The sequence below is a fragment of the Phyllobates terribilis genome, unplaced genomic scaffold (genome assembly GCF_046119375.1).
Source record: "Phyllobates terribilis strain yellow unplaced genomic scaffold, ASM4611937v1 Scaffold_3__8_contigs__length_932513732, whole genome shotgun sequence".
In the NCBI taxonomy this organism is placed as follows: domain Eukaryota; kingdom Metazoa; phylum Chordata; class Amphibia; order Anura; family Dendrobatidae; genus Phyllobates; species Phyllobates terribilis.
In genome coordinates this window covers 353,850,073-353,865,518 of record NW_027362763.1, presented here as the reverse complement: position 1 = coordinate 353,865,518, position 15,446 = coordinate 353,850,073, and the positions used below count along the sequence as shown (strand labels likewise).

Below are 15,446 nucleotides of genomic sequence, written 5' to 3'. Positions count from 1 at the left end.
AACCAAGCATTACAGCTGCATGTATTTCTATGCAGCTGTCACACTCCAATCAGGAGAGCCGACGGCCAGTCCGTGCACTGCCTTCAGATCTTGCTCTGATTTATACGGCCACCTGACAGCACCCTAAGAATGTGTTCAAAACTAGTTAACTAGCCATTTAACTTATATTTAATCTGGTCTCGTAAGATAGTTTACAAGTTACTTAGTACAGGGAATAGCCCACTGTAAGGTTACTTTTGAGTGTGATTCGTATGCAGTTTTTGAAGCCAAAACTACCATGAATTGAAGTCTTAATGAATAAACACGAGACTCAAACACCACACCGTTAAAACAAAAAGAAAGCCTGCAAATTAAAATTGCAGTTTTATTGACAATACTGCCGCACACATCCAGCCAGGCCAAGAAATGACAAAGTAAACAGCAACTTCAGACAGAACAAAAAAAAAAAAAAAAATTTTTTTTTTTTTTTTTTTATATCTTTGGCCATTTAACTCATCCAAACCCATCTAAAAGTACAGCTAAAAATATGCTCAAAAAAAAAAAAAAAAAGTATAAAGTTACTGGAATGATCAGAATATTTTTTCTTATATGGGAATTTTGTCTTATTTATTTAGGTTTTTTTGTAACAACTTTTTTTCTTTATTTTTTTTTTTTGTAAAGATTTCTCCATATGCTCCCCTTGGAGAAGAAACAGCCCTGGTCTTACTCCACCCTGGCCGCCACCCCACCCAGAAAAGAAAAAAAAATACATCAGGGTTTAAATTGGCAGAAAACTATAGGTGCAATTTAAAATTAAAATAAAATTACATTTGTAATTTAAAAGCCTCACACCCTGTCAGCCGGATTCCCGGTACAGAAAAAGGACAGCTGTATACCAATATGTACAAAAATATAAAATGTAAATAAAAAATACAAACATAGGAACCCCATCCAAGGGTGCTTTTTAGTTTCCCATATCAGAATTTTTAAAAGGAAAAGCAAAATTATTTTTTTTTTTCTGCTGTGATCCTCACCCCCCTTTTTAAATTTTTCCTCTCAGGACTGGGGAGGACAGCAAGTGAATGCACCCCAACTGGCAGTGAAAAGGTTGGCCCACTAAACTAAAAGATGGCCAGGGGCTGTTTAAAAAGAATGCACCAAGGGCACATTGACTTGCGCCTCAGACGCAGTAATGCGCTTGGACGGAGAGAAGGTAGGGTGGGACGGATGCATCACTTTCAGTGACCATATTCTGAGTGTGATAAGGGTGGGGAGGCGGTGGAGAAGGATTATATATAGAATTTATTTTGAGACAGGGAATAGCCCCTCTCTAGTCGTCTTCATCCGTTTTCTGCTTCTTTATTTCAACGTCATCTTCGTCCTTGAAGAAAAAACAATTTTTTTTCAATTACATCAGTTTTAACATAGTACATGCATTAAAAATCCCCCTCACGTTTTTATGGTTTAGTCCCATTTATTTCCCCCCCTATGGTTTAGACAATCCTTTAAGGTTAGAATGTTCCCCTGACAATTGGTCAAAGGTTGTCCCATTTCAGAGCCCACATTTCTAATCTGGGTTTAATTCCAGTGCTCATGTAAATCAACAGGCTGTGAAAATAGTTCAGAGAACAGTATCAACAGACTCTTGGAAGAAAATGGCAATGCGCTTATATATATATATATATATATATATATATATATATATATATATATATATATATATATATATATATATATATATATATATATATATATATATATATATATATATATATATATATATATATATATATATATATATATATATATATATATATATATATATATATACACACACATATACATGTACATGGTCTGCCTCACTGAAAAGAAGCCAATAAGGCATCATTTTTCACTGGTGCATGGTACGTCCAAGTCTGACCATTTATTTCATCTGATCCCTTATTAGGGATTATATTTTGGCATTTTAACCTCATAGGAAAACAACTTTCTATATATAGGTTACACAGAACCTGTCAAGCAATTTATATGGTTGTGTAGCCTTTAAGAGATAAGCAAATTAATCCCTTTATGACCCCAAAGCGACAATCCTGCAACATTTTGAACATCTCCATCTATGTATCTGCAAGTGCATTGGGACGCAACAATGCACTTACAACTTAACCTCGCGCTGTAATCCCTGCTATGTATTGGAGCCAGAGACCTGTCAAACAGAAGAGTGGCGCTAGGCAGGGAAAACAGCAGAAGGCCGCAGAGCTGTAAGTGCATCATCACGCCACCATGCACATTTAGAAAGAACTTCAAAATATGATTTTTTTTTTCTTGTTTGTTTCAGGGGCATCACTTTAGGATCTCAGAGATCAATTTGCTCATTTTTGAAAGGGCTACAGAGAAATTGTTCTTGACAGGTTCCCTTTAAATGGCACAATGACAGTTAAGTTTGGCTCCTCACTTGGAAGCCACCTTTAGAAGTCAGAAAAAAATAGCAGCTACTAAGAGGCAAATTGTATGATATGGCTGCCAATTCATTTATGCTCTAATACCATGCTGTGGCTATGTTCTGTTCTTTTTTCACTTACATCGTCATCTTCTGCTGCTCTTTTACCAGCGGGTCCATCTGCATCATCATCTTCATCACCCTCATCATCATCTCCTAAGAAAAAGAAATCAGATTTTAATATATAACTAAAGTAAATACTGGAGCAACGCTAAACCAAGCTACTGAATTCTAATTTTTTTTTTCCCCTCCAAGAGAACTTTTAGGTGAGGTAAGTTACACATTACTACATTCCACTGTCCGACCCAGCACTCCTGCCAATGTACTGCCCTGTTCACATAGCAGGTGGCACCTGCGACACTTGACTGCATTCTGGATGCCAGGTTAAAATCAACATTGATAATATAAAACTAGCTAGTTGTTGAAGTTTAATTATAACGGAAGTGGGCGGCACGGTGGCGCAGTGGTTAGCACTGCAGCGCTGGGGTCCTGGGTTCAAATCCCACCAAGGACAACATCTGCAAGGAGTTTGTATATTCTCCTTTGCGCGGGTTTCCTCCGGGTTCCCTCCCACACTCCAAAGACATACTGATAAGGAATCTAGATTGTGAGCCCCGATGGGGACAGCAAAAATAATGCATGTAAAGCGCTGCGGAATATGTTAACGCTATATAAAAATAAAGATTATTATTAAGTGTCCAGCCATAGAGGAAAGACATTTCTAGAAAATTGTTCCAGGAAAAAGAAAAAAAAAAAAAAAATGCGCGTTGTTAAAATATAAGGCTCAGTTCCCCAATCTGTTATATCAGGGTTTGATAGTGCTGAATGTAGAGAAGTATTCGATCTAACGGCACTTCTCTTCCTTAAAAAATAAATAAATTATATTGACATATATCAAGGAAGCCGCACCTTCTACTTCATCCTCTTCGTCTTCTTCATCAACCTCGTCCTCTTCATCATTGTCTGCCCCATCATCTCCGTTTTCTTCATTCTCCTAAGGTAAATGTTACAGTTAATAGTGTTTAATTCTGCCCCAGATAACCCATTATATCACAGCAGGTCATTTTTAGCGCTCTACAGATTATTTCAAAGAAATACAAGAACCCATTTGTGACATAAGCTGAAAGAAAACAAGTCAATCGGCTGGTACGTAACGGCAGCACGGATTACACTACAGAGCCCTCTAGAGGCCTGTGCAAGCACTACAGTGGAACAGCATAGACGTACAGTGAGCACTTACTGCCTTTCCATTCGCTGGCTTCTCCTTTCCATTTTCTGCTTCTTCAACAACTTCCTTTTCTTTTGCCTTCAAGTCCTGTAGAGAGAAGTCTGTGAGAACGCAACTTCTACTAACTCCCAGGTGGAAGACGGCACAAACACTTTGTCAGCCATTGTTCTATTTACAGGGCATTTCTGGCTTCAGTTAGCGCCACATAAACCAATATTTTGTGGTTTTCCTGGTGATAGTTAGCCGGGTAGCAAGATTCCTAAATGGGAGACTTTGGATATCTGCCATCACACAGCCCAATCCAGACTACCAGATTAGTGCCTGTGTAGTCTGAGCAGCCGCCCTTTACAAGCATCTCATTGATTGATACGGGCAATTGATTCAATATTGGGAACATGAACCCGAGAGGCAGTGCAAATGCGACCTGGGTGACAAGTCAGTGTACAGCTGTAATAACCTTGAGCTCTACATTAGTGACTTTATTGTAACAGAGAAGCCTGTGATGTCCATGCATCAGGACGATGGCTCCTGTTCATCACTAATGATCAAAAAGGGCAGGCCTAACCTCCAACACGGGGGAGCTGCTCAGCCTAGAGCGACAAATCCCGATACTAAACTGTCCTTATATGTGACATGAGAGCACAGCAGCTCTGATGGAGAAACCTGGGGAGGGGTCACCTATTTACAGTAACTCAGCCAGCCTGAGCTAATCATAAAATTACAGGGGCTGTTTTGGGACACTTATTAATTGAATGTGTGCATTTGAGCTAAAATCCGTTTTACAAATTAGACATCATTATGAATGTTGCCTTGATTGCCTTCTATAGCCCTACAGGGGGCTGTTGGCAGAATGAGTTAACAGACTCCGTATCAGTCAGGGAGATCACGCTTACAATCTGACTGTAGTTTGAAGCAGTCTTTTTCCGAGCTCCTCATCAAACTTCAATGTGTAGGAAAACAAAGCCCATAAAAGAAAACTGGGAAAAATGTGTAATCCCCCTCAATAGCAGAATGGGGTTCCCAACCCCAGGTAGCTAGCAGTGCTGGTAGCCACCAGCTGCCCTCCGGCCCGGGCACACACTATGGCAGCGCATAACACGGGCCCGGGAACACACTGTGGCAGCGCATTACACGGGCCCGCTCCTATGCTCCACGCTGTAAACCTAATTTCAAATTTAGAGCCCCCGATGCCCCGCCGCTATTGGCCGGCTCCGGGCCCCTGTCCCCGCCCCTGTCCTTCTGCAGGGTTCCGGAGCCGCTGATTGGCTGCAGCCTCCTAGTTCCTGCCCACATGTAGCGCACAGACTCACGGGATTTGTAGAGCGCTTCCACTAGACGCGCCTTACTCCCTCAAGCAGACACGCCCGGAGAGGAAAGGCGGAGAAACTACAACTCCCAGTAGGCTGCTCAAAGCAAGTTCTGGGGAGTGACGCACAGGCTTCACGCTGGGGGTGAACAATGATGTATAGAATAAACGAGGTAACATGGTAATTGAGGAGTCGCACTCACTGGAAATGATCGCAACTGCCATGAATAGGAGGTGATGTGCCCGATCACCTTAGTCTCCTCCTAGCCACCCGGCACGGGAGGGGTTAAAGGCGACCCTATTTATCATTGCCCTTGTATGAATTTACAGCGCAGGTAGCCATCGTGCCACGAGCGGAGACAGTAATTAGCCCTCCCCCCACCTCTAATTAAAGGCTCTGCCTTTAAAGTCTTAATCCTGTTACCATCTGTCTCCCTCCCCGATTCCCCGTAGATTCATCGTCTCCCGGGACTGAGCCGGTGGACGTGGTGAACTGTGTACAACACAAACAAGTGGCAGAGCCCCCCCCCCTTCCCCCCAATCATAACTCATCCGCGCAGCTGGGACCTTATTAACTTCTGCACAGCAACAAAGGCTTTCCGCTGGGGAATCGCAGCGATCACTACCCGGGATACACATCGGTTATGACATCCGCTGATGTGTGGACGGATCCGACTGCAGCAATCTGAACGGAGTGTTCTCCTCCCTCCCCAGCACATAAGCCGCCCGGCGAGATCAGAGGGCACTGCCAGCTGTAGACGCCTCTGCTATCACTGACCAGAACGGCGATCGCACATCACTGACCAGACACGGACGGGGATATAGATAGAAGCCTCTGCATCCGGGCTACAGGCTACACAGGGGCCAATACCGCACATATGTGCAGGCGGCTAGTGACCGATTATACCAGAGACAGGGCTGATGACCGATCACAGCATGCAGCCCTTGAATACAGGCGGCTAGTGACCGATCACATCATAGAGATGGGGCTGGTGACAGATAACAACATACAGCGCATGTATACAAGCGCCTAGTTACCGATCACATCAGAGACAGGGGACTAATGACCGATCATCCCATATGCACAGACGGCTAGTGACCGATCACACCACCGAGACGGGGGACTGATCTCCCCATACAGCGCATGTATTCAGGCAGCTAGTGACCGATCATATCAGAGACAGGGGGCTAGTGACCGATCTCCCCATACAGAGCATACACAGGGGGCTAATGACCGATCACCTCATAGATAAAGGGGGGCCAGTGACAGAATACCCCATACAGCGCACATATACAAGGAGCTAGTGACCAATCACACTGCAGTCTATACAAGGGACTAATGACCGATCACCCCATATATAAAAGGGTGACCAGTGACAGATTACCAGACAGGAGCTAATGGCTGATCACCCCATTAAACGTCTATACAGTGGGCAATAACTGGTCAGACAGTGGACTACCGACCGATCTCCCAATACATATAGTGGGCTAATGACCGATCACCCCATGCAGCGCATAAACAGTGTATACAGGGGGTAATGACCGATCACGCCATATATACAGGGGTCTAGTGACCGATCTCCCCATACAGGGGCCAATGAGCGATCAGCACACACCGCCCGGGGGCGCACGTCCTAGAAGGTTAGGACCATCATTTATCAGGAGGCAGATCTGCCATCACTGCCGCTGACATTCTCCCCAGCGCATCGCTCCCGTGGCGGGGGATGACAGTCCACCCACCCTGTTGCGTGGGCACCGGCCGGGAACACGCCGCTCCTCGGCAGCACACGCACACTGGAGCCTGTAACTTTCCTGCCTCCGCCTGTGTGCGGAGACATCTGGTACCCAGGAGCCTCATCTCCGAGTAATTATTAACGGGCATCATGGTCCCAGCACGGAGCCCAAACTTGTGCTGAGCGCAGGTGCAGCCACAATGGGGCACAGCGCCGGCACAAAGCTGACACTCCGCTTACCTTGGTTGTCTTCTCTACACTGGCGTCCACTGCGGTGTCTGACATGGTGAATGGAAGAAAATAGAGGCTAGTCTAGAGATGGAGAAAATAAAAAAGAAAAGTGCAGGTAGATCCCGGGGCTGAGGAGCGGGAGGCTGGTGCGGGAACAATGCAAAGATGGCTTTTTTTATTTTTTATAGTGACTGCCAGTGAAGGACTCACGCGGCGCCAGGGACTTTAATATAGATTAGTGGGAGGAGCAACGCACCGGCTTCTTACCACCTCATTGGTTAATGTCCTCTGTGAGAAGGGGGGTGAGGCATGCCCGGCTCCGGATTCGTCCGAGCACAAACAATGGGGGAGGGGGACTTGTTTGCCTTCCCTCTGTAAGCTGCAGTACCTGCAGTGACCGCTGCGCCGCCTGCCTCGTCCGCGGAGCATGCGCAGTAGCTGGGCATTAGCAGCTCTTAGCTTTGGCAATCCAATGCAAATGAACAGGATTTTTTTTCCTTCTCCTGGAGATGGAGGAGGGGTGCGGATAGTGGCGTGTGCAAAATTACACACAAGAACCTGAGCAGCCCCTCCACATTGTGAAACATGCCCCCTGGGCATTTTCTTGCCCTATGCGCACTGCCATGTATTGTCCTAGACTCAAAGCAAATGACAGGAGTAAGCGCAGACAACGCATATACATTATGTGCCCAGTGGGGGGCGCTGCACGCACAGCCTAGTGGTCAGATAGAAAAGCAACGATTTTTATCTGCACGATAACAATTGTACGTGGAGCCGGCTGTGGAGATTATCGGCCGACCAGCAGCCGTCACGTACGCGCCCATTACACGCGCATGCCAGTAGCCTTCCCGCACCAGGCGCAGGGAAGGGGTTTTTCCCGCTTTTAACCCGTTTGCGAGGGAAGGGGTTCACTTCCCGCTTTTAACCCTTCAGGTGAAGGGCAGACGGAGTGGAAATTTTCCATTCGCCGTTAACCCTTCCTCCCTCAACTGTCATCTCTCCGTCCCGCGCCGCCCTCCGCTCCCCTCCCACACACCCTTTCCCTGCCGATCGCCGGTGCAGTACCGCTCCCTGCCGCTAGGTCCCTCAGGAAGCGCTAATGGGACGGTTTCTTGACGCTTCACAGTCGCTCCAATGTGAGGGAACAAACGTCGGGAAACTCCACACAGCGAGCGCGCGTGTAGTTCACACAGCACTAAAGACTATCGCGATTACAGCGGCTGCTCCTCCCTACAGTGTCCGAATACTAGTGTCTCTGAGCTAGAAAAGCGCTTAATTCGGCAATGGCGTCGGAAAGTAGCAGAGGCTGTATGCTGCCTTCAGTATGCGCCATCGGGGTCCATGCTCTGGTCATGGAGGTGGTAAAAAAAAAATCCCGCCATGAGCAGCCGTGCCAACGGGGCCGGCTTAGCAAGGGTTTGACGCACCGTAGCGGTCACCGTTGCAGCCTGCTCCACATGTCACCTCGTTATATAACACCTACTGCGCAGACTATTAGCGGAGCTGCTGGAGCCATTGCCCCGGCCCCTCCCTGCTCCGCTTCTCACAAACCCCGCTAAACCGGCCCAAACACGACGTTTATACAAGGCAGCTGCTCCAAATCCGCCACCAACGATAACGCGGCCGAAAACAGCAATTTCATAATACAATTCACACGAAGTAAGGCGGCTCCTTCTAAGCAGAAAGAAATCGCCACAACTAATATGGCGCTCGGACAACCAGTGTCACACATTTCTTCAAATAATCCGCAACTCTGCACTTAAAAGTCCGACTCTTCTCCCACAATGCATGGAAAAGATACAGGCAAACAGTGAGCCGCAGAGAAACAAGCCCCAAAAGCCCTCGTTTCCTCAAAAACGTCGACGAACACGAAGTAAAAACAACTACGTTTGTGCCACACACAACATGGCGCTAGGTATATGTCACCCAGAGTGACGCCACTGCTACGATCTTCGCTAAGATTGGTCCTACTAAAGATGGTTGCGGTTAGACACGCCCAGAAGCTGTGTGATTGGTTAGAGCTTTAGAACGAACACAAAACTGACGCTTTGCGGCTGCCCATTGGTCAGAGGTAATGCCCATCATATGTCATGTCTAGAGCGTGGCGCTGGTAAAACCCGGAGACGGGAGACGGAGCCTGGAGTCAGGAAACTGGGTGGAAAGTATTAGGTCAGGGAGAGGATTTGTCTACCTGACGGATTAGTAACGTGCAGGACCATGGAGCCACTGTGTACAAGTGCTGTCACTGCCTGTACCGGGGGAAGCATTGCTGGGGATATAGAACATTGCATTTTATGGCCTGTTATGATACTATAACTGACTCAGGATGGAAATATCCGGATTTGTGCCGTAGATTACAGTATAAATCTCACCCGATAGTTGCACATATTTTTTCTGCTGAGGAATATGATTTTTTGCTGCTTTTCACCAAAGATTTCCCCACTTTCTGTGTAGCGGGGGTCCTGAGACAGGCAGTCTGGCTCTGTTGGGTGAGCGGCATCACTTGGCGTCTGTCAATAAAATAAGTTGTCTCTTTTGGAGCCCAAACAAATCCCAGATAAATGAGTACAGCGTGGTGAAATGATAGTGTTCTGTTCACATCGGCAGGACTATAACTTTACCCTCGGTGCTAGCCATTTGTATCTGCCAGTGGCTCTCCGGGTGTTGGCTCCCATCGTCTCTCTGTGCAAGATTGTTGAGATCGACCAATCACTGGTGACAATGCTGACTTTATTTTCCGTATGCTTTGTGTGGACTTACTGTAACCCATGGGTTCATTCAAAGAGCCGCGCGACCAGGGGCGTACATAGGAATCATGGGGCCCCATGGCAGACGTCCTAATTGCCCCCCCCCCCCCAAAAAAAAATTTAAATAATTGTCGTGGTCACACAAGAGCGGACCTCACAACTTTCCATCCGTTACATAGTAATTTCCCCCCTGCTGTAGTCCTAGATCCCTCTTTCATTGCCCCATAAAGTGTCATGCCAACAAAAGTGTCCCCCAAACACAGTATGATACCCCCATGGTGAATTCCTCCACATGCACGGTATAATGTCCCTACTGTACCCCACCTCAACTCCCAGGGCAAAGTATGGTGACCCCAACACAGTATGATCCCCCAACTGTGACCCCTTAGAGCTAGAGAGGATGATACGTAATAAGGGAGGGTGTTATACATAAAAAAAGGTGAAACTATATAACTAAGGACGGCGCTATACATAATAAGTGAGTACACTATATACTGAGTATGCTATACATAATACATTCCTGCATCTGTGTGCAGTGTCGGTGTGCTGCCCACACTTACAGACGCATTGAGCATCTCCTATTCTGATCCTCATAATCGGATCAGAACAGGACAGTCTCTGACTCTCACAGATCTCATTCTCAGATCCATGATTTTCATGGATGTGTTATGTATCTATAAAACTCTACGAGTCCGTGGACCATGCGATAAAAAATTCTGGCAATACACAGACATTTCACACAAATGTGAGAATGCAGCCAAAGGGATTTTACAGATAACATTATCACTCCAAGTCACACAGTGCAGATACAGAATAATATTTACATCCAGGCACTTACCGCTGAAGTCTCATCTGATCAGAGTCAGTTTCTGCTGCTTCTTCTCCATCTGATCAGACCTTCATGTCGACATCTCCCAGCCACGACTCATCTTGTCACGATGATCAGTACAGCCCTAAAAATAACAAGGTCACATATATTGTATATATACTTGTGTCTCCCCCTCACTGTGCCCCTGAATACAGATATGTACCCCACCTTTAATATACTATTAGCCACTTAGTAATCAAAATACAAAGTGATCAGCAGCACTGTGCCCCCCATTAACTATAATCTCTGCCGCCCAATAATATAAATTATTCAGTCTCTGTGACTCTCCCTAATTAACTGTAAGGCTATGTGCACACGGAAAATATACAAGGCTTTGCAGTACAAGCAAAGTGAAACCCCCATCATTGCTCTCTCCCAGCACCCCCATCATTGCTCTCGCCTAGCACCCCCATCATTGCTCTCCCCATTGCCACCATCCCCATCATTGCTCTCCCCAGTCCCACCATCCCCATCATTGCTTTCATCAGCCCCATCATTGCTCTCCCCAGCCCCACCGTCCCCATCATTGCTCTCCACAGCCCCATAAGCCTCATCATTGCTTTCCCCAGCCCCACCATCCCCATCATTGCTCTCCCCAGCTCCATCAGCCCCATCATTGCTCTCCCCAGCCTCACCATCCCCATAAATCCTCTCCCCATTGCCACCATTCCCATCATTGCTCTCCCCAGTCCTACCATCCCATCATTGCTCTCCCCAGTCCCATCATTGCTCTCCCGAGCCCCACCATCCCCATCATTGCTCTCCCCAGCTCCACCATCCCCATCATTGATCTCCCCAGCTCCATCAGCCCCAACATTGCTCTCCTCAGCCCCATCATCCCCATCATTGCTCTCCCCAGCCCCATCATCCCCATCATTGCTCTCCCCATCCCCCCATTGCTTTCCCCAGCCCCACCATTGCTCTCCCCCACCTCCCGTCATTCTCCTGTTCCTCTCCCCAGCGTTTTAAGTAAAAAAAAATAATAAAAAAAACTTACCTCTCATCACGCTCTCCTGCAGCATCCTCCTAGTTGCTGGCAACTTTCTTCCTGACCCAGGCGAGCGCTGCATAATGAGGTCATCAAGCTGCGCGCGTCTGTGTCAAGGAGGAAGCAGAGAACGGATCCCCCCCAGCTCCGCTGCCATTTTCCTCCTGTCAGCAGCAGAGCTGCAGGATCGCTCCATGCCTGCCACGTGCAGGGAGCAGCTGCACCGGCGGCGGTATGTCCTCCCCTGGACTGCTATGGGGCCCCCTCGCGTCACGGGCCCCATAGCAGTCGCTTGGCCTGCCACCATTGGCGGTACGCCACTGCGCGCGACCCATGTATCTGGAAAGCCACATATTTTGTGCCCAAGACAAAATCGGTACTTATCAGAAAATGTATGAAAGCAAACAAATTTTTGCTATTTTCACCAGTATAAACAGGTCGCATATGTGAAACACATCATAAATACACCAGTTTTCATAAAGCCTTAGGGCCTGTGCACACGTTGGTGATTTGGCTCATTTGTTTCTGCTCAGATTTGTCACAGAATCTGAAGGGTTTCCTAGTTTCAGCAAAGTGAATGAGAATCCTGAAGTCTTACACTGTGTGCAGAATTATTAGGCAAGTTGTATTTTAGAGGATTATTTTTATTATTGATGAACAACTATGTTCTCAATCAACCCAAAAGACTCCTAACTATCCAAGCTTAATATTTTTGGAAGTTGGAGTGTTTTTTTTTTTAGATTTGGCTATCTTAGGAGGATATCTGTTTGTGCAGGTAACTATTACTGTGCCGAATTATTAGGCAACTTAATGAAAACCAAATATAATCGCATCTCACTTGTTTATTTTCACCAGGTAAACCAATATCAGTGCACAAAATTTAGAAATAAACATTTCTGACATGCAAAAACCAAAACCAGAAAAATTACTGATCAATATAGCCACCTTTCTTTATGATGACACTCAACAGCCTTCCATCCATAGATTCTGTCAGTTGCTTGATCTGTTTTCGATCAACATTGCGTGCAGCAGCCACCACAGCCTCCCAGACACTGTTCCGAGAGGTGTACTGTTTTCCCTCCCTGTAGATCTCACATTTTATGATGGACCACAGGTTCTCTATGGGGTTCAGATCAGGTGAACAACGGGTCCATATCATTATTTTTTCTTCTTTTAGACCTTTACTAGCCAGCCATGCTGTGGAGTAGTTGGATGCATGTGATGGAGCATTGTCCTGCATGAAAATCATGTTTTTCTTGAACGATACCGACTTTTTCCTGTACCACTGCTTTAAGAAGTTGTCTTCTAGCAACTGGCAGTAGGTCTGGAAGTGGAGCTTCACTCCATCCTCAACCCGAAAAGGTCCCACAAGTTCATCTTTGATGATACCAGCCCATACCAGTACCCCACCTCCACCTTGCTGGCGTCTGAGTCGGAGTGGAGCTCTCTGCCCTTTACTGATCCAGCCTCTGGCCCATCAGGAGTCACTCTCATTTCATCAGTCCATAAAACCTTTGAAAAATCAGTCTTAAGATATTTCTTGGCCCATTCTTGACGTTTTACCTTATGTTTCTTGTTCAAAGGTGGTCGTTTTTCAGCCTTCCTTACCTTGGCCATGTCCCTGAGTAGCGCACACCTTGTGCTTTTTGATACTCCAGTAACGTTGCAGCTATGAAATATGGTAAAACTGGTGGCGAATGGCATCTTGGCAGCTTCACGCTTGATTTTCCTCAATTCATGGGCAGTTATTTTGCGCCTTTTTTGGCCAACACACTTCTTGCGACCCTATTGGCTATTTCCATGAAACGCTTGATTGTTCGGTGATCACACTTCAAAAGTTTGGAAATTTCAAGACTGCTGCATCCCTCTGCAAGTCATCTCACAATTTTGGTCTTTTCAGAGCCCGTCAAATCTCTCTTCTGACCCATTTTGCCAAAGGAAAGGAAGTTGCCTAATAATTAAGCACACCTTATATAGGGTTTTGATGTCATTAGTCAACACCCCTCCTCATTACAGAGATGCACATCACCAGATTTACTTAATTGGGAGTTGGCTCTCAAGCCTATGCAGCTTGGAGTAGGACAACATGTATAAAAAGTATCATGTGATCAAAATACTCATTTGCCTAATAATTCGGCACACAGTGTCTGTACACTTTGCTTATTTTTTTCCTTGCAGATTTAAATCTGCAGCATGTCAATTCTTTCAGCATTTTTGCTGCAGATTTCAGTCATTCTAAGGCTATGTGCCCACGATCTGTTCTAGCACCGGTTTTGAAGCAGCTCACCTGCGCTGTGTCCAAACTGCTGCGTTGTACAGTAGAAGCAAAATGGATGAGATTTATAGAAATCTCATGTCCACTGTGCTTCTATTCGGGTATGTGCACACGGTCAGGGGCCGCTGCGGGTTTGAAGCTGTGTGTTATGCAGCGGCAAACCCGCAGCGGCCAAATGTTACAGCATAGGGGACTATGCATATCTGGGCACCTGTGGATCACCCACGAAAACTGTCATGCGGCGCGTCTTTCCAGACCGCAGCATGTCAGTTTCTCTTGCAGGTCTGCATGCGGGCTCCCTCCATAGACCTAACCTCTATGAGGAAAGTCTGCAGGTAAAAAAAATGGCACCGCTCATTTGCATAATGAGCGGAAGCCGCCGCGGCTATTCCGGAGCGTCGGGGCAGCAGGCGGCTCCGGACAGTGAACACATACCCTTAGCCGCCGCGTAAAATCACAGGTGGCGCAGCTTTAGGAGCCGCAGCATGTCAACTTCTGTTGCAGAGACACTAGTCTCTGCAACAGAAATTCCACCCATTGAATGGATAGGGTGCGGTAACTCCGCATGTGTACCTGCGGGATTGGACACAGCACTTTGGAAGCAGCGAAAATACACTGCGTTCAAAGTGCAGCAACAGCCTGGTCGTGGGCACATACCCTAATGAGTGGGGAAAAATCTCCACTCAAAAACGCGCCTATTTTACGCAGCGTTTTTTCTGCACCAAATAATTAGGCTTACTTTTACACATGGCAGCTGCAGTGCTGTTTTTCTTTGGGGGGGGGCTCCACTCACCAAAAAGAACTGGCTCTTTTGGATCCTAAATGGATCCCTATTAACCCCTTTCCGACGTGGTACGTAATAGTATGCACCACGTCGGCACCCCCTGTGCAGCACGGGCTCCGGCTCTGAGCTGACACATGTCAGCTGATTTACACAGCTGACATGTGCCCGCAACAGCCGCGGGTGGAATCGCTGCTGTTAACTAGTTCAATGCCGCTGTCAATCTCTGACAACGGCATTTAACAGCGCCGCGCTGGAAGCACGTCACTTACCTTGCCCATCGGTGACCCTGTCACGCAGGGCCGGCGTCAGCACCCGGCGCACCTGGGCAAATGCCGGGGCCCTGAGCAGGCAGAGGGGCCCACTGGCGGTCGCGCACCCCGCTGGGCTATGGGCGGAGGAGAGCGGTGTCAGCGCCCGCCCTTCTCCGCCGCTTGCTCAGGGCCCCGGCAGCTGGATACTTACCTCTCCCCGTGCCTCCGCAGATCCGCTGTCTTCCTGCTCTGCTCTCCCTTTGACGTCTCAGGTCAGAGGGTGCGGTGACGTCTTTACACCACGCCCTCCCCTGAGCCGTCACAGGGAGCGCAGAGCGGAAAGACGCCGCCAACGCTGGAGTCCCGACCCGAGCAGCTGTAGCAGGTGAGGAGGAGGGAGGTGAGTATTTGATTTTTTTTTTTTAATGTATGGAGGCATGGAGCATTATAAAGAGAGGGGGGGGGACATCCTGCATGGGGCATTATAAAGAGAGGGGGGGACATCCTGCATGGGGCATTATAAAGAGGGGGGGTGACATCCTGCATGGGGCATTATAAG

At 47.2% G+C, this 15,446-nt stretch overlaps 1 protein-coding gene across 1 annotated transcript; it reads right to left on the bottom strand.

Moving 5' to 3' along the window:
• Positions 1–325: 325 nt before the first annotated feature.
• PTMA (prothymosin alpha) lies at positions 326–7,214 on the bottom strand. Its single transcript, XM_073675269.1, has 5 exons — positions 6,984–7,214; positions 3,717–3,791; positions 3,386–3,470; positions 2,559–2,632; positions 326–1,360 (listed from the first exon to the last, which is right to left on the bottom strand). Exons 1-5 carry the CDS (start codon positions 7,026–7,028, stop codon positions 1,310–1,312), a joined length of 330 nt encoding a protein of 109 aa, XP_073531370.1. The 5' UTR covers positions 7,029–7,214; the 3' UTR covers positions 326–1,309.
• Positions 7,215–15,446: the final 8,232 nt, after the last annotated feature.

Excerpts from the sequence above, each read along its gene's own strand:
- PTMA (XM_073675269.1), bottom strand. The coding sequence starts at position 7,028 with ATGTCAGACACCGCAGTGGACGCCAGTGTAGAGAAGACAACCAAG. Across the intron at positions 3,792-6,983 it reads GTGTAGAGAAGACAACCAAG|GACTTGAAGGCAAAAGAAAA; the intron begins GTAAGCGGAGTG and ends TTCTCTCTACAG. Across the intron at positions 1,361-2,558 it reads GAGCAGCAGAAGATGACGAT|GACGAAGATGACGTTGAAAT; the intron begins GTAAGTGAAAAA and ends TTTTTCTTCAAG.